We start from the raw sequence: 27,130 nt of genomic DNA, 5'->3' as shown, positions 1-27,130 counted from the left end.
GAGCCACCTTAAGTTTGTACATAACCAGTACTACGGTGGTGAGCACAAAGCTTTGTAAAGTTACTACTGACAGAGGACTAGATAACTCTTACGAAGACTTACTCAAAACGGCATTAGTATAAAATAACAGTTGTAACTGCATTGGTAGTAACCAGAATCGGAGCAGCACAACTGTCTGGCTGTCACTGTACCCAGCAAAGAACCTGCCCTTACACACAGGTTTCACCCACAGCACCTGAACAACTAACTCTTACCCCTTGCCCCTCTGAGGTCTGTCTGTACTGTCTGGGCCTTAAAGAAAGAGAAAGTTGGAAACAGTAAATCTGAATGTTAGCTTACAGATATCATAGTCTCAGCTTCTACTTTTTATTAACAAAAAAAAAAAAAAAAACAAACCACCAAAAAAAAAGCAAGCCCCAAACATTCCTTTGCACAGAATTCTTACTAACAGTTCATTGCAAGCCATAGGAAAAAGGATGGGCCAAGAAAAAGTCTGTCAGAAATCTCCACCGCTAGAAAAAGGGTAGTGTCTTTCGATTCTGGTATTTCCTTGCAAAGCGTGGGTTTTGAGTTTAAATGCACCTATTCTCTGTTGGAGACACACAACCCCAGTGGCTCAGAGTAAGACATCCCTGACTTTAGATGTGACAGCCATTTTTCCACCTAGTTTCTTTTAAACAGAGTTTTGGCGGTGACACCTTCAATTACACGGACAATCATCAAAAATTCACTACAACCCAACAAGATACACAATTAATAATTAAAAAAAAAAATACTGAACAGAAATATACTTAACATATATAATAAGAAATACACTTACCATAGTCTTTCTACAATCCCACTTCTGTTGATTTCTAATTGCAGACATTTCCTACCCACCATGAGACCCTGACCATACTAGTTTCCCTGCACTGCTGCACTCCTTTACACAAAGAGAAATAAATACTTTACATCCCACAGGCCCCCTCTGAGGCTGATAGCTGTATAAAGCTTTGAAGTTTAACCGTTATTTATTGTGCTCCAAGTATGATGGAGCCACAGAAAATCCAATTCTGAGCTAACACAATCATCTGCCAAAGGGTAAACATCATGGAAAAAAAAAGTTATTAACAACTGTAAATTAGGGTTTGCAAATCTAGGGAACGCCTTCAACCTTCTTGTTGCTGTACCAATGCAGTAAAATAGAGCTCAGCCACCCAACGTTTGAAGAGGCGGTCAAACTACACAGCTTAACGAGTCATCCCTGGGTCTTGGTAGCTCCATGCGTGTACCTAGCCCATGGTGAACACAAGATAACGAAGTTTACACACGAACCTTTCCAGCGCAGACCCAGGGTGTGGTTCTCCTGCAGCTTAAAACCAGAATCAATCCAGAGACTCAACAGGGCTGGAAAGGGAGAGCGTCGCTTTTTCCTTCGTATACGCACACACACAAACCCCAAACCTCCTAACCACACACGAAATGAGCTAGTTACCATCTCTAACTAGACAGTGTTTCAGAGTCCTGGAAAGTAGTCATCAATCTGAAACATGCACCAAAGCCCAAAAAGAAAGTTTCATTCACTATCCCAGCAAAACCACTGACAACAGAGCTAGAAGACGGTATGGCAGATCTTCCAGACCGCTCCTCGCTCCCTTCAAGGTTTCTTCCTTACAGCATGTTTCTAATGGCTTTCATCCAATGAAATTATAAACAAGGCCATTTCATTTCGTTGCTACACAAAGTGCTCCCCATTTAGGAGGATAAAAGTTGCTGTGAATAGAAAGTACTGTAATCTTTTCATACAGATCAAATAAAATCATAAACATAACGCTAACAAAAGCGAGACTCAGAACAAACAAGATCTACACATGAATGAAAGAAAAAAATCACTCATGAAATTTTTATAAAATAGAGTAGAAATAGAAACAGTAGCCTCTAGATTTCCTAGATTGTCAAGTATCCATTCCTGAACAGTTTTCACAGCCCTGCCCGGTGTATCGCAAAGGTATCTCAGTGAAATATAGTTTCCCTAATAGTATCTGCTACTGAGCAAATAACACCCTAGCCCATTGCTTTAGTGCTAAAGAATCAAGAGAACGTGTTTGGGGTAAGTGTATAACCTGGGTCCCAACGCAGAGTGAAATGCTATTTCCTCCTTCAGCCCACGGCAGCTCACTTTCATAGTCTGGAATCTGGATAATTCCTCACCTTGCAGGAACCACTGTAGACTACTCGTACATTTGATCTGTTATCCAAACTTCCCCTCTCACCTACTGCAAAACACCCCCAGATCCTTTCAGCAGATCATCTGCTGGCTGGAGGGAAGACATCACTATGATTAAGGAACTAACGTGGTTGCAGGCATTGAGGAAGATGCCAATTACACAAATTCCCCCTTGAGAGAAGGATCACATTAATCTTTAAGAAGCCCCAACTCAGCCTAACAAAGAAAAACATGACATCAACAATTCCTTGATAAGCAAAGGAAGCGTGATATACCTTTGGGAGCATAGGAGGGAGGGGGGAATGAGGAAAAAGTCCTCCAGAATTTCTGGATAACATCTGCCTATGGTAGTCAGACATCAGGCACAGGACAGAAGACATCTATGAAGTCAAAAGCATCTTGCAACCAAAAGATTGTTGTTTTCCGCAGTTGCATTTCAATCACAGAGTGGGCAAGGGGCACAGCCAGGCATGCAGGCAGCTGTCAAGGCTCTAGGAAATAAGGTAAAATAGAATTTTCCTTTTGTTTTTTTTTCCTCGTGACAAACTGGGACTTGAGTGCTCCTTCCCAATACAGCCCCAAATCAATGCTAGATCATCGTCAGATTATCTACTGATATACAAGATTTCTCTCCCAGCATCTTCCAGGTGCTAGAAGACTCTGTCTGAGAGTTATTTTAGGTTATTCACAGAATGCCAGCTGAAGCTTTCACAGGTACTTGAAAGAGCTGATTAACAGCAATTATCCCAAACAACAAATGTCTCCCTAACCCTTCCCTTTTGCAAAGAGGCTGTTCATCTCTAATTAGCAGTTGATCTACTTAATCAGAAATTCTGGATTAGTCCATACAGTTTCTCTTTATTAATCAGAAAGATGTGTTAGCAAAGGGACCTTCTTCTCTGGTGGTGAAATTGCATGAGAAGAAATACTTTGCAATGGAGGCATTCATCTGCCTGCTTGTCTTGCTTGGAGGCTTAGTTGCTCAAGTAAGTTGATGATTACTGAGCCAAGGAACTGCAGACACAAAACTTTCAAAACACACCATGTGCATAAAGAAACACACGAGAGAGGAGAAAGAAGGGCTTTAGCACTTCTTCCTTCAGTACTCTTCTATCTCCTGCATACAAAACAATAAGAGCCCTGTGGCATTAGCCAGCAGGTTCCAAAAACATTGTTTTCTGCTTTGCATTGTGAAGAATGGCAAGGAGAAACGAGACACTGGGAATATTACCCAACCCTGATTAACTGCTTCAACAACATGAGCAAGGATAAATAAAGGAAGCTGACTCTTCAAATGCCTGAAGCTAGTGCCACCTTTTCCAATTATAACAAAAAAAATTTATAAAATTCTGGTTTTCATTTGAGAAAACAGAATTTCCTAGTTCATTTGTGAAACTGTAGCTGTCATAACTTCCCAGCAGAAACCCTACAGCTCCTACCACCATGTCAGATTGACTCAACGGCCAAAGTTCCCCCACTTTCAGGCAAAAAAGTCACCAACTGGAGAAACGCACCTCTGGCGAGTTGAGGTCAACATGCCATATCTCAAATGACCACTTACATTCTGACACATCAGGGACAAGATTACTGCAGAACCAACTGGCTAGTTAAACACCTAGACTGAGATATCTTAAAGGAAGCAGATTTCTAGAAAGTACCCATCACCCATTTGGGGGAGGCAGGAGAAGCAGAAGAGGGAAGAAATCCTCCTTGTTAGTGCTTTAAAACAACCAACGCTCTGCTACTGCTTAACTAAAAGAAGGTTCTGAAAATGAGTTAACTTTTTTAGTTTGACTCATACTACATTTAAAGAGGTGGCAGTGCTCTTATGCTGGCTTTAAGAGATGCTCACACTGATGTACAGTAAGTTTAATTTCCACATCTCAAGTAGGATAAACCCTCTCTTCTGTAAGGGCAGATTTGCTGGGGTAAAGAAGCCACTGATGTAACTGAGAATTCAGGAACCTGTTTCAACGTCAAACCTGCCAACTACAGCAGGCCATTCACAGGTAACCTGTGACATTCAAACGCTACAAGTTCCTGCACTTGAGCGTTTACAGCACCCACTAAGTGTATACATTTAAAAAAACCAACCAAACAATTAACAAACATTCATACCCTAACTTGTAAGCCGATTTATTCCAAGACAATATGGCTGATCCCTCTTCGTTCCAGATGATGTAAGGAATTTAAAATATAAAATAACGATTACAAACACTTCAGGGTTGTTAAAGGGCATCAAGCAATACCTAGAGATGATCTCAGATGCAAACCCTGGTCCCAGGGAAACCTACAGGAGCCTTCCTGGGATCTGGGTAGGGCCAGGTTTAACTGCCATCATGAAACGGACAAATCACGTTTCAGATTTATCAACTCACCCTGAGATTATCTCCAGCTTAAGAATGACAAATTTAAACTTGAAAGCCTTTTTAAAATCTCACATTTATGTATGAATACATCTAAAAGCACCTGAGAAGAGAAAACCAGAAAGAACAAGAAGTCACAGAAGAAAAAAGATGTGTTAACAACCAAAGTAGTGTCATTTATCTGTGTAGGGGACCAAGCAGGCACTTGCCATCATATCAGAGGACTTTCTCTATCTGTATTCAGCCGCAGTACCTAACAGGTACTGCTCTTTAGAGGAATGCAAATAACCAAACCTCCTTCATTTCTGCTTTAAACTTTCCCCTCTGTCAAATCTTAAAGCAAGTCACTAGTAGGACTAAATGTTATCTCGGACAGTTATCCTTAGCATATTAACCAGCTGAATCTTTTTACACAGCCTTTAGGGAGACTCCTGATAGAAGTAATCTGTTACTGAGCATTGCAAATATGGCACCAAGCTCACAAAGCTGCCTGCAGGATATGGGCATTTACATTTTCCTAGTTCAGCAGTAATACCAAGGTAAGCAGAAGCTAAGGTACTGTTACTATATCGTTGCTTTTTCAGCCAAATTCCTTGTCTTAGTTATTGCAGAAAATCATTTAACTTTTTTATAGCCCTTGCTGCAGATGGCGTGCTCAGTCTACTTAAACACAGAGAATATCTCAAGTTGGAAGGGACCTGTAAGGATCATCGAGACCAACTCCTTATTCCTTGCAGGACTACCTAAAAGTAAACCATAGGAGTAAGAGCATCATCCAGGTGCTCCTTGACTTAAATCTATACTGAGCAATGCTCAGCACATTAAAGAATGCACTTTAGCTGGCACTGCCCTTGGTTCCAGGTATTGCTCCTTTGTGCAAGTGTCAAAATACCAAGAGCATTTTCCCCAGTATGGCAGACTTGGAGGTCGTGGGCAGAGTAGGGACGTCTCGTATAGATGGACATCAAGCCCTTGCTGGTGTTCACGATCAGAGCCTGGATTTAGTACTAGAAAATAGGAGTAGTCTAGCTATGACGGAAGACTGCTGATGCAGTTTGCCACTAAATGCTTCCCCCTGCCAAATACTTGCTTAAGTTGCACTTGATGTCACATTTGTCACCTATGGTTTGCATGGCATGCAAATACACCTATATCTCAACCACCCACGTGCCTTCCTACCAAGAGGTCTCTCATCTTGAAGTACAGGAACAGGAACAGACTCATCATCTTTCCCAACAAATGGAAAGAAAATAAATCAGCGTAAAATTAAGTCTCCAAGAGATTTCAGTGTAGACAATGCCTACAGAAACGCACAGGGGAAATTTGAGGTTTCTCTGGGGAAGCAAGCACAAAAGGACTCCTCTTAATGGAGACTTAAATTTCACTGGAGAGGAATTTAAATATAATAAATGCGTGTAACGCTCAGGAATGTCTGATTTATTCAAAGCACATCTGCCACAGTTTACAGAGGAAACAGAGAAATCACCCAGCACACAATGAACAGATAAAATATCATCGGGGAATTTCCCTTATATTAGAGAGCAAAACACAGAATGCAAAATTAAAAGGAAGACTTTACAGAAATTAATAGCTTCCCCTCTAAACTCCAGAGAAGATCAAGAAAACAGAGCTACTGTTTGCACAATGGTCATGGTTTAACCCTGGTGGGCAGCCCAGCCCCATGCAGCCACCCACTTGCTCCCCACAGCAGGATGGGGGAGGACGGGAAGGGTAAAAGGGAGAAAACTCATGGGTTGAAAGACAGCTTAACAGGTAAAGCAAAAGCTGTACGAGCAAGCAAAGCAAAACAAGGAATTCATTCAGCACCTCCCATGGGCAGGCAGGTGTTTGGCCATGCCAGAGAAGCAGGGCTCCAATTGGGAAGTCAAAATTTGGGAAGTCAAATGCTGTAATGTAAATTGCCCTCCCTTCCCCCTTCTTTACCTCAGCTTTATGTGCTGGGCATGATGCTGTATGGTCTGGAATATCCCTTGGGCAGCTGGGGTCAGCTGTCCTGGCCGTGTCCCCTCCCGACTCCCTATGCCCCCCAGCCTGCTCGCTGGCCGCGCTGGGTAAGGAACAAAGCCCGGACACTGCAAGCACTGTTCAGCACTCACTAAAAAATCCCTGTGGCATCGACACTGTTTTGGTCACAAATCCAATACATAGCACCTTACCAGCTGCTATGAAGAAAATTAACTCCATCCCAGTCCAAACCAGTACAGTGATTTTAGTAAAATGGATCAAAATGGATCAAAAAAAATGGATCACTTGCCAAGGCCAAGTGAAAGTGCTGCAGTGAAGCTTTGTAATGAGCAGAGTAAAATTCTGTAGCTTTTACTGAAATATTTTATCCATATACTGCAGCAAAGCATTACATTTAATGAGAAACAAAACTGGAAAATAGTTTTTTAAACCTTAGGGTATGCAGCTTCCAGAACCTGCATGGATCTGGACTATTTCTGACATTGCATAGCTCTGAGTGCCCTTGCTGAAGTTAAAAAATATAAAATAAAAAAGAACATTCATGGAAGTCCTAGTTTATCCTACTTATTACAGCTCCATAGCTACAGAGCCAAGCTAGTAAAAACTTGGGAGGGCGAGGTGGAGAGTATTTGAGCTTTCACTCAAAATATTTTGTGGTATTAGCCATGGATGATAAGTTTTAAAATTCTTTCTTCATATCTAATTGTCTTACTTGTTACCATGATATCGGAAAATGATGTGCTATGAAAGTAAGATCCTTTGGGAACGAAACACTAACAGGAGAGGGAACTTCAGAAATCGGAGTGACCACTTACAGCGAAATACATCCACTTCTAAGAAGAAAGATGAGGCTTTTGACATTCTTTTAGATGGCCTGCAGCAATAGCTGTATGCCAGCAACAGTGAATAGAGCAGAAAAAAAATATATATTTTCCAGAAACATAAGAGAAACAGGCTGCTGAATGCTGTTCACAGAAACCGGCTCAATCTTAGAAGGCTGCATACAGACGGCTGTTGTACGAGAGGCTGGGATCAGGGGTTACTCACAATTAGCTGATGAGATGTACAACAAACCTCTAGATTTGCTTGAATGTGATTAAACCGAACCACATGGTCAAGGCAAAGAGGTAAGGAAAAAGCAGGGGGAATCATCCCACATTTCAAGACTGCACCTTCACCAGCAGAGCAAAGCCTGCTCCATGAAAGCACAAGAGGATGGGAAGATCCTGGCTCCAATTTGCCCTTGTGGAAATACATTAAGTCTTGCAAACTATACCGAAAGTGCACCAGAGCTGTAGACAGAAACAGATAAATTCCTGTTACTCACTGTGCACCAAGGAAAGCAAGAATGAGAAGCACGAGGAAGGAGAAGCTGCTCGAAGAAGATGAAATGCAGCTGTCACCCGAAGACTGCCTTGCTAGGTAAGAAAGGTTCAAATGGTTTGCTGTCGGAGATGTGACACTAGCTATTAACTCATTTATCTTTCTCACAACGCTTCAAACTACTACTAGCCCAACAACAGAACTCCCTAAGTGCTAGGAAAGGAACCTCAGGACCGAAGGCGAAGGAACAGCTTCCTGAAAGGAGCCCTCACAGACAAACAAAAGACTCATGAATCAAAATAATTCTGTCCATCAAGAACATTAACGTGATCCTTAAACAAAGAGAGAAACACCAACCTCAGGACAGCCCTAAGCCAGCAAAATGACTGAAAGGAGGTCCCCAAGCTTTTAGAATTGCCACACTTTTGCTCTGCTTTCTAAACCAACCTATTTGTTTGTCCATTGCTGATCGGTCCAATCTTCCCTGAAAATACGCATGGAACACAATTTTCACTGCGGTCTTAAAGACTTTGATTATTTGCATCAGAAAGCATCTAAAGCATGAAACTGAAGATTAACTAAAGCAGCCTTACAATTTTATGACTGCATGAATAAAGGGCTAATTAGTAGAATTACATATCCCTTTTAAACGACTGCAACCAAACCTTCGTTCCTTTCTCAAACATTCATGCCACTGCTCAAGTAGGCTTAGAGAAGACTTTCAAACAAACAAACAAGCAAAAAAAAAAAAAAACCACAACCACTTTCAAAAAAACCACCATCCCAAACAAAAAACCTCCAAACCAAAACAACAAAAAACCCCACAATAAAACCACAAATAAAGCAAGCCACCTGGTCTAAGAAAGGAAGCTCTGCTTTGAAACATGAAATTTCAGAGGTTAGTCATTCCTGGAAGTTACAAGGTACCAAGAATGACTACTGACCAGGCCACCCTCCACAAAGCCCTGCAGGCCTGAGCCATCGGGCTCTGATGGGCACTACAATCTGTGACTTCATTATCTTCTACACAGGCAAGGCTGGGTTCGGATACCCATCTAAAACTGTGGATTTGGACACATCCACCAAGACAGTAGTGGTCCAACACAACTTCTTAAGGAATTCCGAAGACCATAGCTTGAATGTACACTTTGCTAAGAGTACACGGGCAGCTGCAGCTGATTTACTTTCCAAACTTATGACCCCTCTTGCTTGTTTATATGGGAACTTCAAGCAAGTCCAGAGCATTTTCACAGCCAACAGAGGAAAAAAGACTTAATATCACACACCTGGAGGAAAGCAACACAAAACATCTACCTGCACAAAACAAGTACACTTTCCCAGCAAGGAACTTACCCTTGATGCCAGCTGCAACCTATCCATATATTTAATATCCATTATTAGTGATGAATATCTACTGTAGAGCTCATTTTTTTTAATTTATTCAGAGCAACTGCTTAGAACCAGAGAGAAAGCAAGAATGAATCAACACTAAAAGCCAAAACTACAGAATAATGAACAATCCTTTGAACATAAACACAATACTTACAGCTTCAGCATATTGACAGTTACATGTTTAGAAGAAGTGTAAACATCCAGTTTCAGAGTTTCAATGCATACAGACATAACCTACAGCAAAGCAAACAGTGGCACAGCCTATCCTTGAATTCATGTTTTCTTAATTTCCTAGGCTCACTGCTATCCAACACTCTTTGTAAAGAGCTCTCATACCTGTACGTTACCAATATATGTATTCTTCAATATCCAAGAGAGCCGAAATAGTCTAAGAGCCTCAGGGCTTTTCTGCACGGGAATACTTTCTGACAGAGATACACAGTAACATGACATAGTTACATCTGCACCAGTAAACTCCTCAAGTGGACACAGGTTTTTGAGAACAGAATGCTTTTTGGTCTTGCAGACAAATCCCCAGCAGCATCTGTGTAATTCCCTTAAAAGCCGAATGTCAAAGAAGCCGATGTGCCCAAGTGACTTTGTACTTCTGCACTTCTGCCCAAGCCAACAGGGAACAAAATGGAGAGGTGGTCAACACTGTTGTATCCGTAGTTCCTGATACAACTCTACTACAAAGGACTTTTGCCGAGAACAAAAAGTCAGTTCCTTGCAACCAAGGAGTTAATTAATAAGAGGGGAAAAAGAAGGACATGGATGTTGGCATAAGGCAGACAGGACAACAAAAGATGTGGAGCTTGGGAAAGAAATAATCCATAAAAGTGAACCAAAAGGCCACATTCTTATGCAAAGCAAGATTTCCTGTTCCCATCCCACTTTTTTGCCCTCCTTTGACAGAACACCCTTGACAGATTGTCTGGCCTGACAATGGAAAGGTGAAAGCACAGTATAAGCAGTCACTCCTGCTTGCGCTATCTGCCAAAACGCCAAAAGCAGGCTGACCTTCATTCCCACTGCCAAAAACATGAGGTCAATATGAACGTCTAAAAAGGTTGTCCTGGGCATTCAGCAATGTTTTTTTAAAAGCTGTGAAAGGGAAACTTTCCAAAGCTGGAAGGAGGAAAGAGAAAGGTCTTTCAGCAGCTGCAAGAACTACCTTATAAGCCTTTCAATTGCAGCAGGATGAGCTAATAAAGCTGGCCCTTAAACCCTGGAGGTTCAGTGTTCAAATTCTGCTTCAAGTTCACAAATGAAAAGAACCTATTATGCTTGCTTTAGGACTCGGAGGAATCAAGCCACATCAGAAAATAACTATACTCTTTGACTAGACTTGTTGAAAACGCATCGGAGACAGGCAGTAGAGTGTCTTTCAGTCCGTCAGCTGAACATTCTCCAGAACCTCACCTCCAAGTGTCCTACTGCCGTATCAGTGTTAACTACCTGCTTTGGTAAGATGCATTTTTAAAAGAGGCTTCCTGATCAATGATAAAACCAAGCTTTCAAAGTACGCCACTGGAGTCACTCAGCTTACAGACACAAACTACACATCTAGTTATACTTTTCAACTAAAGCATACAGTCTAGCTGTTCTCTAAACAGCTTCTACTGGTAATACACAAGCCTCTCCTCCTACTTCTCAGTGACATGGAAAAACCACCCAGAACATTTTTTTTCTCTAGCTCAATTATCTCAAGCAGCAAACTTTATAAACCTTTTCACACAAAGCTTTGCCTCACTTTTTAAAATTAATGTCCAAAAACCACAAACTAGACCCAGGAAGAAATATTCCTGGTGCAATTTTCTCATAAATCCTTCCAACAGAGCAGCCCAAAGGGACACAAAGGGATAATTAATCTTCAGAGCCAGAGAAACAGTATTTTTAGTTTAAATCTTTACTTTGAATTTTTCTGTACAGATTATTATAAAACTAATCAAAGCAGGGGCAAGTCACTAGGTTATCTCTAAAATAGTGCATGGGCACGTGGACATGGCCTTGAACAAATTCTTGGCATATCTGTATACAGAACGTGTCTCGAGCATATTGCTAATTTTGAGATGCAACTGAAAGGCAACAGCTCAGCCACCACTACTGCATCATTGACCACTACTGGGTTATGAATGAGAGGGAGGAGACGCCTGTCCATGGTCCACTGTCCAAATCGAAAGACGTCCTACAACAGCCTACTTCTAATAAAATTCTTCTGCAATGGGCTTCACATACTACTTCATTCCTACAGAGAACTGGCAACACAAAATACAGTCAAAAACACAAAATGCAGTCAAAATTGTCTGATTTCTGATGCAAGGGATTACTTTAGTTCATAAAAATCACCACCTCTGGTAGCTGGGCAGAAGATTTGGGTGCACAATTTCTGCCATCTTCATCAGGACAAGAGTGAGATTTCAGCGTATCAGGTAGTTCCTCTGAACTCACTTCTTCAAGGTTCAACTTCTAAGCAGCAAACCCAAACCAACTCAACACTGTGACTGTAGAAAAGCCAAGCTCCTACCTGATTTGCATGTCCTGCCATCGTCTTCTAGCTGCACACCAGTGGGACAGGCACAGCTGTAGAAGGGGTCTCTTGGAGACAGCAGACACAGATGGGAGCAACCACCGTTGTTTTCTTCACATGGAGTGTGAACTTCAAGAAACCAAACAGATTTATTTTCATTTTTCTAGAACCCCTAAAGCCATGAGGAAGAAGTTCTAGATCCCAACTGACTGGCACAAGCTTTCATGCTATAAGACAGAGGAACCGCAGTACAAAGTATTTGATTTCCCCCTCCCCGGCGTCTTCCTTCTAGGGGCACCTGATCTGAGATGCATGCAAAAGCTGATTTTGAAAGAGATGACAGCTCAGCACATTCTCACTGTACAGTTCTTTCAATGTTTCTAAAGCCGAACACAGCTAAGAGCTTTGGACATCAGTTACTTTGTGGATGCCGGGTCTGCTGAGCATCATGAAAAAACAGGGCTGGGATGATGGTGGGGGTTGGGGGGACCAGTTCTATGAAATAAAGGAAAACCTAACAATTTGTACAGTTCCTACATTAGTGTCACATGTTGGAAATTATTTTTTCTACTGCAAAGCTTTCACAGCAAGACATATCCCTGAAGCATCAGGAAATCCAGAGGAGCAACATGTAAAGTCAGTGATTTTGAAAATCAGAAAATAAACAAAAAAAATGGGGGGATGGGACACACGGCACAGAACAGGGACAGACACACAACAACTGAATGCACCTATCTCATTTACATGGGGGAAAAAGTGGCAGCAGGAGATGAAACTCTAACCATAAATAATTATGGGGAATATTGCCAGCTGTTAGGAAAGATTTAAAAATATTGCAAGTTCTGCAAGATCTCTCTGAAATCCGTCACAGTTTGAATAAGCATCTAAACTGCTTTAATACAAAACCACAAAATTTCCCGCTAATTTGGCTTACACTGATGGTCACAAAGAGGAAAAAAAGGGAGAGGAAGGAATACAAGCCTGATCTTAATGAAGTCAACAGCATCTGAGCTATTTTAAGCATATGCTATTTCCCTATGTGCCGTATTTTCTTTGAGACTGACCCAGAAATACTATGACCCAAGGCTGGGACATTCCCTGAGCTAAAAGCAACAACAAGAATTCAGCACAGACAAACTCTTCTCTGGAGCTGTGAGATAAACCAGGGTGCTGTGCATACCCAACAACCTCAATGAAAAAAAACTTGCCCAGGTTTCATCATCAAGATGATCTCCGAACTCCTTTTGCTTTCAAGCGTGTTCACTGACATCCTATAAGCTTTACTGGAATTTGTTTAACAAACATTACCTTTAGGGAATCAGACTTTACAGTTGGCATAAATAAAGAAGCCGATCCAAATGGCATGAGTCTCTCTGCTAGGCCAGAGATGATTCTTCCCATAGCTGCTCAATTACATACATTTCCACACCATTGCTTTTAAGTCCTATTCTCACAATCCTAAAAAAACCCCTAGACCAACTGTCACAAGGAGTCACAAGCATATACAAAATATATACAGCCTCATTCAATTCTCAATTCTCTACGCCAGCCTTCCTTTGAAGCAGCATCATACTTAAAAAAAGAGGCATGTATATGATTCATATAAAAGCTCAGAACTAAATCCTTTCCACACTGAAACATTCATAAACTATTTGTTACATATTGGGGATAAACATGATCCAAGTCTGGACTGCAAAAATCACACTTCTAGGTACAACATATTTTGTGGTAATTCTACTTATTAAAAAAACCCAAACCCTAATGATAGGCATTTTTTTCAATTGTCTTTAAAATAATCATGTTAAGAAGATGCCAGGTGAGTCTTTATCATTCTCAGTTAGATATTCCAAAAGATGTCAGTGAAGTACTGCCCTGGATTTTGGATTTTGTTACCAACTGGGATGATGAGTGAGCTCATACCAATTTTCAAAGACAGTTACAACAGGATTTGGGTACTCAGACCCTCAGCAACCCATCCCCTGACAAGTGTTTAAGACCTTTACGACTTCACACTAACCATTTTTATGATTTAACATTTTTCCTGATAAGTAACAGTCACACAAAAAAGTTTCAGGGAAAAGTAAAACATACAGTATGGCTGCCGGTCTGGACTTAAGACCTGGATGTCCATCGGTGAATATAGGGCAGACAGTATTTCTCTCCTTTTCTCTCCTGTCCTTTTGTTACAGGCATGAATGGAGCGCGTTTGCCAGTCTGTCCAATACAAAGTGTCCCCGGACAACGTCAGTGCAAAGGGATGGGTAAGGCTACCTTCAACAACTTTTTGCCTAAACGAAAGAGGGAGAGCAAGGATTAAAACTGCATCGCTTCCACTTGTTAGCACACAGAGCAAAACCTGCCGTTGTAGAAACTCATATAAGGAATCGTCGTCTTTTAACCAATTCACTGGAGCAAGAGATTCACCTGGTGATAAAAGTGACAGACTGAAAAATGTACAACAAGACTTTGCCCGTTCACAGCAATAAGGAGACAAATTTTCTGGGGTTTATAGCGACACAGTATCCAATTTAGCTGCACGCTGATTTCTGAAAGGCCACACCAAAGTTCCTTAACAGGTCTGTGCAAATACCCAAAACTCAACTCCCTTTTGGAGGAAATACAGGTCTGAAGAGTGCTCCTCCAATAAAAACCTTACTGGTTTTATCCCCCTATGCAGTATATGTCATCTTTGCCCAGGACTTCAGCTGCACTCAGTCCTTTCTTGTAGCAGTAAAAAAAAAAAAAAGAAACAACCTGAGTGTCTCTTTAAATCACCCCTCTTAACTTACCAGCAGAAACAAATATTTTTCAGATTACCTTTTTAAATGCAGAGCAAGAGTCAGTTATATTTTTTCTAAGACTGAATACTTATAATTAATAAAAATCAGAAACATTTCAGATGTTTACTATTGACCTCATTCAGCCACACCTCTTCTGGGGATGCATACATTTCCATATAGGTTACTAGCTGAACTCAAAGTCACAAAACACATGACATATCCAACACATTTTCTAAACTCGTATGATCCTCAATGTATACATATTGCAATAAATTTGTATAATTTAGATTCAGTAGTTTGCAGACACACACTCAGTCAAAACTTACTTGACAGTTCCTCAGTCAAAACAATATGAACACAGTTTTCACAAAATTCATGCATTTTGTGTATGCACAAACACAAAAGCTTACACACACCTTCCAGACCATTGTCCTGACACAGCAAACCAGTATTCAAAATTTTTCACCGTACAACTTTAAGAAAGCTGAAGGCTCAGCATCATCCTGAAGGAAAGTGAGGGATACATTTTTGTTATACCTATATTCAGATCTGCAGTTCAATTGTTTCCACTGAAGAGATTAAAGAAAAAAACCAACAACAACAGCTAACACTTGGCAGGGGAAGGATTCTATTTCATTTTGAGCAGCATAGGTAGCATTTGCATTTTCCAGGGTTGGGGGAATATAAAAAGCACCCCCAAAATTCTTTATATGTATTCAAACACGGACAAGTTTAAAACAGACTGACACATGCAAACAAGTACTTGCATATACATGTACAAAGCAGGTCACGTGGGGAAAAGAAAACAAAGTTATTATTCTTTCTGTTCTAGAGGTAAAACTGAATCTGCTCTAAAATTTCTGACCTTCAAATTATCACTACTTCTCTCACCACAAAACACGATAAACAGAAATACTGATTTCACTTCTCTTTCCACTCTTACTTTTTCTGTTGCTTCTTTAGTAGTAAAGCACTGGCTGTATCCTCGTATTGTAGCAGCTGTTTCCCACTAAGATCCAACAGGCAGATTGCTCCAGTAACATTAATCCACCATGCAGAATGCACATTTCCTTTTTTTTTTTTTTTTTTTTTTTTTTTTAAATTTTGAAGTAATTCCAGGATGGGAGGGGTAGAAACATTTGAAACACCTTAAGATTTCTTTACTGACAAGTCTGAGTGAAACTCACTTTGCTCTACCTTTAAGGAACCCCCAAAGTTATTATCTAGTTTGAACCATTATTGAAGTCTACCTTGACACCAGCACCTAAGAGTCCTGGCTTCACAGATCTCTGCTTCAACATTGATCAGTGGAAGGGGAAAAAAAGAATAAAAATTTCATTTTAATGGAGTTTAAATTAAGATCAATATTCATGGTGTTTTATTAATATGTCTAACATTTTAAGAAGGAAGCTTTATCATACGGTAACAATATAAATTATACACAGCTAACTGACATCGAGCTATTATACCGGACGAAGCCTAAAAGTCCATGTGCTGTTTGACACAAGGAACTTCCAGACTGCACCCTGCATTGGAGTATCCTGACCTCGAGTGTCCCATTTACACCTTGAGTAAAATATGTAAGAAGTGTACACCAGTGAGCTGCCTTTTTTTTTTTTTTTTTTTAATGCAAAACTATTTTTTTCCTAAAATACTGTTTCATTTATGGTTCAAGAGAAAACTGCTTGGGAGGTTGTGGACACGCATTAATTATCACAAAGTAATTTGGACAGATTGCTGGAATTAGCGTATTCAAAGGCTTGCTCCCTTTCAAGTGGCATTCCTCTGCCTTAAAAAGAGCAAAATAAATTTTACTTACCAATTACAGCTTTAAGTTTTTACACAGACATGCGTGTAAAGTTTATAAATTTGTATGTGCGTAACTGCAGAATCAGCCTGCAAACCTTACCCTCTGCCGCTTGCCCCTAAAGCGGAGAAATATATTCATGTCTTATTGTATGAAAATCTCTCTTAGACTCTGAATTTTGAGAGAGCACTTTCTTTCTGTCTACAAACCTGCACCCAGCCTTTGAGCTACCACTCCCTTCCGTAACGGCCTTTTCCCTTGTCTGTACTTCTGACTGCCAGTCAGCACTTGTCACTTACTACAATGCCACCATTATCTAGCTCTTGTATAGTGCTCTCAAAGGAACTTAAGAGTGTTTTCTAAAGGATGTCAATATTGTTATTCCTCTTTTATGAGTGTGAAAATTAGGCACAGAATGCGCCTTGGTAAAAAAAAAAATATATTGAAAAAAATTGAAAAACACCATGGAAAATGCAGTGGTTTTGGGGGAGGGTATGTGTATGTGCGCGCATGTTACTCTATTCCACAGATAAGCGTAAAACTCAACTCCAACTTCTTACCAAAGCAAAATGATTTCATAACACAAGACTTTCAAAATGTTATGCAATAATGGAAATGAAAATGTCATTTTCAACTATCTGAAAACCAACACCAGACCAGAACACAGAATCTTAACAGTCCATAGTAAAATACCGATATAAATAGTCTTACTTTTAAAACCAGTTTTATAGGATCTGAGACTATTTTACTTTTTGCAAGGCTATTAACAATTGCATTTAAAAAAGAACAGTAAGTTTTGGCATTATTCTAGGTTACTGAGAAAAAATGCCTCAATTCAAAATGAATGCAGGAGGCAAGAAATAACACACACCATATCACTGACTAAAGGAAACTTACCTGAAGGAACCATCCAGATTTGCCCTATGAATGAAACTCAGTTTTGCATCAGCCCAGTAAAGTTTCTGCTCATCCAGATCTATCGTGAGTCCATTGGGCCAATAAATATCTGAATCGACAATTATTTTTCGCGTGCTGCTGTCCATTCCTGCCCGTTCTATTCTGGGAGTTTCACCCCAGTCAGTCCAATACATGTAGCTGAAAAAGGAAGCAGAGATGCACACAAATTAAATGACAATACATGCTGGTTAGCTTTAGGAACAGAAGGGACAGCAGCAATTCGCAAAGCCCATAAATGTATATACATAGAGTGGTGTATACACACAAATGTATATTCCCAAAACTTTACCATACTGATCAACATACTTATTAGCATAAATCAAACCACAGTTCCAAAGGGTGCAAAACAAGTCCTGCATGAGAGCATCTCCCACAAGCACCGCCTCTGTATAATGTATCACCATTCTCTTTCACCACCGGGCAGCACCTGATTGCCATATGCATTTACAACTGAGCATCACCCTCGTGTGAACAGTTATTTCAAGTTAATATCCTAAATCACATTCTGAAGCAACTCATGACCTACCCAAGCAGACCTTCCTCTTGCAGTCTGTAAACAGAAAAGAACAAATCAAGTGCCCTGAAGTTTGTTTCTTCAATAAAGCAAGCATGAGTCAGTGCAGACCTAGAGTGACATCGGATTAAATATTTGGATGCTTTTCCCCCCCTCCCATCCATGTCCCGGTTTCCTGGTCCCTCCACCTATGGGCAACTTAAACAGCCTGAACAGACACATTAACAGCACTTACCAGTTGGAAAGGACCAGATCAAAACGTGTCAAATCGCACAACATCTGCATAAAAAGCTGAGACTGTACAGTCAGGAGAGAAATTGTCTGATCAGAAGAGGCCAGTCAGTTCCCAGCTGGTAAATGCTACCCAGCGTAATACATCCAGGTTGCAAATTTGGCATGCCAGGGGTGCAAACGCCCCTTGCACAGCTACCTCAGGCCAGTCAGAGAAACGATGTTGCCTTCCCAAGGCCAATACAGCCATTCCTGGCATGGGCAGTGTCAGGAAGCCTTTGACCTGAGTGAGCCCTCCAAACAAAATGAGGTGTCTGTGCACTGGACACTCACCGCTCCAGGTTCATCATGCTATATTAGATCAACAGCAGTGCTGGATGGGCACCAGCTGAGTAAATGCTGAGCTACCCCTAACTTAAGTCCTGCTACCACTGGAGCTCCAGCAAAGCATGGTAAAGAGGCATCTATTCAGTCTTGCAGAGCCCTTGCTTAGCCAGACTCTTCATAACCTGGATGATCTCAGACCCTCAGGTCCCCTGAACACGACAGCACTGGCTGTGCAACCACGCCAGGAACCACAAAGGAAGCAAACGTGCACCGTGAACACGCACGGAGGGAAAAAGCTTAACAGTTTATTTTACGAAGGAGAATGCTGTCTACTTTAGGAACAAAGCAGGGACTACGTTTGTAATTGCCATCATGTTCCTAAGCAGGATGTTCTCCCCTCTGCCACAGAAGATGCTCCCGTACAGTTACTGCCAGCACGTCCATCGCAACTCACTTAGGCTGAAAATGCTCTGACCTCCATGTGCATACCGCACCTGATTCAGCCGCACCTCCAGTTCCAGTGCAGTCACAGCATCTCTTTGGACCATTCTGATCACACTGTTCATATCCCACTGATACATATATATGTGTGTCTATCAATATAGACAAATAGACAGATGGAAATGAATCACTTTTATCACAATACACATACACTTCAGTGCAGGAGGGTAAAGCAAGGAGTTTTCTAGTTGAAATGGTAAAGATTCCATGCAGATGAGTCCTCAGGCTCCCGAGACAGCTCAACCTCAGAGAGGCCGCAGCAGACTCATGTCTCCAGATGCCTTCCCCAAAAGGTCTCAGCTCCAGCAGCCAGGACAGACTGACTGCTCCTGAATAAGCAGCAGCAGTAGCTGAGCTGCCCCAGTTCACAGGACAACCTATGAATGTAAATTGCTGCTAATTTTGGTTTTCCTTAACAAGTCAGGCTGTAATTTGTGGCAGCTCAAACTGTGTGGGGAAGCAGCTATTGACAAACAAGGGAAGCCAGAGAAAATCAGACATAAAAGAAACTGTCTACACAACCAGCTGGTGGATCAGACTGTGAAACTGATCAGGTCAAATACTCAGTTTTGGTCAGGTCAAATCACGTTTTCTGATCCGGCTTACCTGCACTAACCTGAAGCATTCAAACGATGCCTTGAGCCACCTCTACAGCAATGAAGATGGACAAAGGATGGACTGTTGAATTAAGAAAAACCTAAAAACCTGGCCATTAAAGGTGACTTTGGGCTGTATACATATATATATATATATGGCTGACAGTCCCACACTTAATCATATATATATATATATATATATATATATATATATACACACTGAGCTATATAAATACAGGTTAAAAATGAGCTTAGACCAAAATCTGAAATCCCACAACAGTTATTCAAAAGCAAAAACAAAGGAGACAAAACTAACTACAACCAATTAAACCTTAAAAGCAGGTTAACATGAAAAGGATGAAAAAATATCCCCAAAATTACCCTTGAGCAAAATTCCTCTCCTCAAGCCTCCCATTAAAATTGCAGCCTGCCCTGAAGCTCAAAGCATTCAGATGAAGAAAAGGGGGGGGGGGGGGGGGGGGGAGAAGTCTGTAAGCCAAGGGGCCCTCACGGCTTTTCTATGCTGTTAAAGGAGCTTCAGCTCAAGAGCCTCTCCCCTCAAAAAAAACCTGTTGCCTAATTTCATCCGTGATGTGTGTTTCTCCTTGGCCACACAGAGACTGCTGAACAAAAGGAGTACTTTCAACTACACACATTAATTTGCCACAGGAAAATGATATCCTGACATTTTCACTCTTTAACAGGTACCAACCTCAGTCCCCATCAATGCCTGTATCATTCAAAGGTCTAAGGCTACACAGTATTAGCAACGTAACTGTACCGCAAAGGAAGGCTAGCAGGATGAAGGTGCATTTAGACAACATGTAGAATGATCTGAACGCAGACAGAGCTCTTTCAAAGCACTTCTCTCCCAGCTGGACTTTTAAATGCAACATATAAAAGACTATTATTACCCTGTCACCACCTCACCCTGATTGTAGGCATCTCTGCAATGCCGTATCATAAAGCTGATCTTCCTGGTGAACTTTTCAGAATATATCACAACTCTGCAGTAATCAAGCACCTACTGAAATAATGGTTTCGTTCCCTCCATGTGCCACAAAGCACCCCCATGGTCCATCACAGGAAAGCATGCCAGGCAACAGAAAGGCAAAAGCAATTCTTGTCTCCATTTAACCTCCTCCCCTTTTCCAACAGGTTTCTACCCTTTTGGCAGGCAGCAGGTGCTGAATTGCCATGAATTACACAAAATCTGCTCTGGTTTGGGGATCTCTTAACACATCAAGAGGCTGGGAGTTTGGATATCACTGTAGGAGATCAGCTGTTTCTGCAGCAGAACAGGGAGCCTCTGGTCTAGGTGAGCCTATTTAAAAAACATGCTGCTGCCAAATGGAGCAGTTCTGCCCCTACTCCTGCTGCTGATAGAGCACCCTACAAGAAAAAAAAAAACCAAAATAAAACCAAACAAACAAAAAGCCCCAAAAAAACCACCAACAAACCAACCAAAACTTTCAGTTATCTTAGCAAATGACCAGTCTGACCAATGGTCCCATAGCAGTGGTGCTTCAGCAGAAGGGACAATAAAGGCAGCAGCCACACAGCTGAAGTCACCTAGGAAACTTCCCCCGAGAAAATGGCATTGCTCTCCAACTGCCCCCTACATGAAGTCACTTAGAAATTAGGGCCTTGGACTCTACAATTAGCTAGGACACTTCTCCTCATCCCTCTTTCTCCAACTGTTAACATCTAGGCTGGTTTGATGTATTTTTCGTTCGACACGAGGCACAACACAGCATTGGCCATCAGACTCTAACAGGCCACAAAATGCCATCGTTTAAATGCAAGCCGGTCTGGGATTTTCAAGAACGCACAAAGTGTAAGCTTTCCTTTTTTTAACTTTTTTATTTTATTTATTTATTTATTTTATTTTGAGTGACAAAGCTAGTACAACCCAAATTAAATACAAACAGCGTCCTGGCTGAGACACCTACACTGAGATTCAGCTGAAACCAGGATTTTTTTGGCCGAGTTATAAATCCTAGAGGAAAAAAATAATAAAAATGCACAATTATTATGGAGTGACACAAGCTTAGCTAAAGCAGCACTGCAAACCGAACTGGCACAGTAACACCACAAGAGAAACCTTTCAGGGGAAGCAGCTTCCTTGATGTGATTAGTCATCAAGAGAAAGGCAAAGACTTCATACCTACCCTTGAAATAATGTTTACAAAAATGCCTTCTGTAAGAACTACAGCAAGCTGCTTGCATTAGCCAGGTTCATAAGAGAAAGCGCCATACAGGAAAAGCAGCGGAGAAATTATTTTAGTTATGTCCAGTAGTAGCCATTATGTCTTACACTTCACATATTTTCCAAATGCCCTCAGGACACAGGGTCAGTTCTTACACAAACAGCAGATATTTTTGGCTGGGGCTTTTTGGGCAGGGGGAGAAAATGGCAAAAAGCTCAAAGTAGTTTCTTAGAGAAAAAAAACAGTCTTCACACCTTAACAGTTTATATGTCAGGAAGTTATTTAAATCAACCTGATTTAAATTCACTTTAATTAATAGACTTTAAACCTGTCAAGATTACCTAGTTCAAGAATGTGGAGTGGTAACTGACACATTATTTCTGAATAAAAAAAAAAGAGAAAAAAAAAGCGGCCTTTTTTTAAAATAAAAACAAAACCACACATGCTCAGTAGTCCACATTTCTTACTGACCTCAACAAAAACCAAGCGCTGGCAAACAGTCTAGGCATCACCAATGTTTCTGGGACAGCTGACAGTTCGGGATTGATTTTTTTTTTTTTTTGCTTGTTTTTCAAATAGAATCTTTTTTGCTGGCATTCAGTACATTAGCAACCCCTATCATTTTCATGTCACTATTAAAAATGTGGCTAATTAAAAATGTGGCTGTTTAGCCCAGATAATGTTTCAGGGAAAATTCAGTAGACTATGCAAAGAATCTCAATCCAGTACTGCCTGTGCTATTACACCTGTGCTCTTTTGGAAGCCTGTTGAAAAGATACACAACGAACACTAATGAAGATCCTAATGCACCTATTTAGGTAGTTTCTTGTTCGGTTGATTTTGCGGGGGGTGGTGTTTTTAACTGTAATGGTTTTAAATAGCCCTGAGCCAGGGCATACAGTAACAACCGTAAGGAGCTAAAAATATCAAAACAAGTATCTGGTATCTTGGTACACATTAGATTGATCACATATTTAGGACCGAGATTTGGCATGCCAGGAATTTTGTATCCCACCTGTGTTGCAACAGGTCAATAAAAGTGTAAAACTACTAAAGCTATAAATGAAAATGAAAACGTCAATTCCTAATGAGCTAATAAACAAAACAAGCAACGACAAAAAAAATCCCTGCCAAGCAACTATCACAAATCGATACTCTTCAAAAACCTAATCAAGCAGCACTAGAGAAGAGCTGAACAAAAAGCAGCCCTGGGAAAAACTCTTGGGTTACTTTATTCAGTTCTTCAGAGATGCTTAAGCATCTTCTTTCTTACTGGGTTTTAACCTTTAACTCCAGACTTTCAAAGCAGAAAAGAAGGGGGAGCAAGGGAGAGAAGTGATTAACATCTAATAATAATTTTGCAACAATTGCACTAATTCTGTCCCTAAACTGAACTGCACTTTACTACACCAAAGAAACCAGCAGGAAAAAAGCACAGCAAAAGCCAAAGCTTCATCAGGGAGAAGATGCAAACGTATACTACTTTGTCAACACACAACCACTAACAGTCCACACAGTCCATCATCCAGTAGCTAGAAGTACCGAGCTCAACAGTTTGTGAAATTCATTTACTACTGTTAGTAAGCACAGCAGCTGCTGGCTTCGCTACCAAGCTTTCCAGCCAGGAGGCAATTAAACAAACACACTTCAACTGCAGTCAGAAACTCACTGTGCTTATCGCATGTACTTAATTACCACATTGAATCAGGCCTTAAAAATGATGCTTCAGCATTATCAGAAGAACGAGACTGAAAGCCACCTTGCAAAAATAAACACATTTTCAAGTTGGTAAACTGCACCACAACAGTCTTTTTTTTTTTTCTCTTCTTTTCTCCCACCCCTTGCTTAGCTCATTTTAAAATTCCAGGTGCAGGAGCAAAAACAGGATGAAGGCCATATTTCCCCTCAGTTTTAAAGCCGCAGGTCATTTCTTATTTCCTGGCGCTTCATCTCTCTTGTCATCATTTTTGCAAAGATTAGAAATCACGTCCGTGCCCTCAAAGAGCAGCCGCTCAGCCATCTGAGCTGGAAGGTATCACGGACGGAATAAAATGTGGACAACACTGCCCAAATGCTTTTTCCACCTCCCAAAATGCGGCACGGTTGCCAACCCTTACATAACGTGCTTACACAAAAGGGGCCAGTTGTACAGATGATGTAAATCAGCACAAGCTTCTCCAATTTCAACAATGTTCTTGAACTTTTACAAGCCCAGGGCACAAAACAGGAGTTTACAGGAAATTGCTATGAAGTTTAGATTCCTGCACATTTAAGACTTATTTCCCCCATCCCACCTCTAAAGTTACAAAAACACAACTGCAAAATTAAATAGCACCAATTGTTTACAGAAGGGAAAAGAACGGCTATCTTGCATATCATTAAGCTGCAAATTACCTACTCAGATTACCTCTTTTGTTAATTTTTCAAGCACTGAAACCACAAGACCTGGATGTTCTTGACAAAAAACTTTACATCAAACCCAAAGATATGCCACAGCAGGTAACCATCACAACTAATCACACCTAGTTCAAAGACATGTATTTAAAGCAAAGCCAACAAAACCACCCAGAACTACCCTTCTCCACTACCGTTTTCCTACAATATCTTTTATTCTGACAGGTTTATTGTTTTAAACTGTATACATTACATATAGGTCTGGTATACTATTTAGGAACTGAAAGCAAAGAGGAAAAACGTAACTGCCTGTCAACTGATGTATGCTCAAATATTATTGCAGTGAAATGGTTGCAACGACAGAGCACCTTGCTCACCCATACGGGAAGAAGACAACCGAGTGATTTCTCCAAGGTAAACAAGCAGACATTCAATGCAGCTTCACTAGCCTGTGGTAAAGCCAGGTTACGTGATACCGTGAAGCTGAAGAATCCTCCGAGAGAGGGATTCAAGAAGATATCCAAACACACGAAGTTACAGAAGGAGGACAGCAGTAAGGAGATACCCGCAACACTACTCAAGGGGTTAGGAAGAGAATTTTCAACTTGGAATGCAATATTACCGCAAATACCTCCGATCTGTTGAGAAAAAGAAACTGCGCTGGTAGGATGGGGCGGGAGGAAGAGTTGCACATGCTCTTTCCCTCTAAAAGAATTTCCAGCATATTTGTACGCAAAATCTCTACAGAAACAACCATAAGACGACAAAATGAGCCCTCGCAACTGCTCCTCATGGTAACTAGATAAGGTACAAAAGACAACACAACATTAACTTTTTCTTCTCAGACACTTCTGAGAAGAGATGAAGAAATACTATATATATCAAGAAATTATTTTGTGTTGAAAGCCCCCCACAAGCAACTCAGGATGATATACCACCTCTCTAGGGTGGTCAGGGAAGTCGCAGAAAATGAGGTAGGGAAAGTACCTCATGAGGTCTTTTTCTCTATTTCAGCGTGCCGATGCAGTTTGAGAAAACAGTACACTCAAACGCCAGCCACTGCTTTGTCAAGGCATGCAATCTCAGCGTTTCATTTTCTCGCTTATCACCTTAAACACAATTTAACAAACAAATCCTTTCAAGCACACATTCCACAGGCTATGTGTGAAAAATCCTGACTTCAGCTTATAGTTATGTACAGTTCACTTTGGGTTTTTATGAAAAAATTAGAAATGTGTTTTGAGTTAAACCAAAGTCACCCATTCATGACAAACAGACTGGTGCCAGTCCAACCAGACCAACACGCCGCATATGCCATGATATCCACACTGCCTCTGTGCAGCGGTAAACTGCACCCATCAAGTGCTCTAATGAAAGAGAATCTCAACTTCCACCACCAGTTTGGCCGAGCCAAAGCTACAAGACCAAAGCCACATTCCTGGCTTCACCTGAGAAACAAATGCAACCCACGCTGGCACTGAGACAGCCAAAGCCATCCTGCTGTTCCCTTAAGACACGGTGCAGAAATTAAAAACATAAGAATTACCATGATTCCCAAACTACTTTGGAGGACTAAACGTGTAGAGGGCAAAAAAACCTGTCTCTGGGACTCAGGGTATGAGGAATCACAGAACTTGCAACACAAAAAGAGCTAACAGGGCAGTGGGTTCAACTGGGTTATTAAGGAAGTCTACACATTTCCACCTCTTCCCCATGTGATTTCAGCTGGGAGGGAGTAAATCACTTTTTTCTGCCATCTCTGAACAGGCAGCTCTGCACTCAAACGAAGCAAACGGTCTTTAAATAATTTGTGCCCTGTGGTCATGTCTATGAGCTGGAAAAGGGAGAAACAAGCAAAAGAGACCAATGAAACATTTACGGAAAGGCTGTCACCATCAAGGGCATCCATCTCAAAACTAAAGTAAGTAATGCTGCCCACAAGAACTTCAAGTTTCTCATGCATGAGACTATTTGCAGCTATTTGGCCACATATCAACAGCTTTCCAGCTCCCAGAAACCACAGCCATACCAAGATACTGGATATGACTTACAAGACATTTTTATGTTTGAGTACTTTTCTTACATTCTAAGAAAAGAACTGTGCTACTCGTATATTCATTCTCATTCCAGTGTTTCAAACAATTAACCAAAAGCTTCAAAATAATTATAGACTTGAAATTAATTACTAAATAGAGACACAGAGGATATAAAGTAATTGTTACCTTTCAAGGCAGCAATAATCATGTTTCACACAGAACCAGGGCATCTTCTGCATTTTAACTAAGTAGCCATGAGTGACTAAGAGTTGCTAAAAAGCATAATCTTTACCCATACTGTGTGTGGTGTTTTTCTTCTCTGGTATTTGCAACAGTTAAGTTTTTATTTAATATTCCCCTTCCTCTCAACTATTCCAGAGGAGATAAGATCAGATGATACACTCTTAAAAACATTTCACCATTCATAGTCCTTTATATCAGACTATTTAAAGCCTCACTCTACTGCAGTGCATACCGACCAGGCTGCAGCATACAGTCCCCGTGATCTCCACACGGAAAGCCAACGCGCTTAACCTTAATGTTACACATTCAGTAACCTTATGTACACAACATGCTGTTGGGTGGGACCGAGGTCCTGGTGAATCGGCAGTGAACACGACAGCAGCCTTATTTAAGTGCTGCTATAAACACAGCTGTGAGATGCTATAGGTCTGGTTCAGGGGTTTGCTGTGACACTGAGGACGCACTGGATTAACAACTAGGCACGTCTGAAGCTTTGAATGTTAGACTCTGAACTGAGAGCTTTCTAGTCTTGATAGCTGTCCCTTCTAAATGCATTTTTTAATATCTCACTTGCCACATTTAGTCATCCCATCTTTTCCTTCCTTCAGTGCCAAATACACCTTAGGTCAATGACAGTCTTTGCTTGCAGATTTTGGCTCACTTGCCAGTGACAGTCTTTGCTTGCAGATTTTGGCTAACTTGCCATAAGCAACCAGAAGCGACAGTTAGGC

General features: G+C 41.0%; 1 protein-coding gene across 1 annotated transcript in view; it reads right to left on the bottom strand.

Annotated features, from left to right (window-relative positions):
* The window catches only part of LRP5 (LDL receptor related protein 5), a 154,455-nt gene that overhangs the window by 86,675 nt on the left and 40,650 nt on the right, over positions 1 to 27,130 (bottom strand). The window contains exons 3-5 of the mRNA XM_037402297.1: positions 17,288 to 17,485; positions 13,895 to 14,091; positions 11,801 to 11,932 (exon numbers count right to left, since the gene is read on the bottom strand). Coding sequence (XP_037258194.1) covers positions 11,801 to 11,932; positions 13,895 to 14,091; positions 17,288 to 17,485 — 527 coding nt within the window. The remainder of the gene's footprint in view (positions 1 to 11,800; positions 11,933 to 13,894; positions 14,092 to 17,287; positions 17,486 to 27,130) is intronic.

Source organism: Falco rusticolus, chromosome 10 (genome assembly GCF_015220075.1).
Source record: "Falco rusticolus isolate bFalRus1 chromosome 10, bFalRus1.pri, whole genome shotgun sequence".
In the NCBI taxonomy this organism is placed as follows: domain Eukaryota; kingdom Metazoa; phylum Chordata; class Aves; order Falconiformes; family Falconidae; genus Falco; species Falco rusticolus.
Note: the sequence above shows the minus strand (reverse complement) of the source record. Positions and strands in the feature narration are given on the sequence as shown.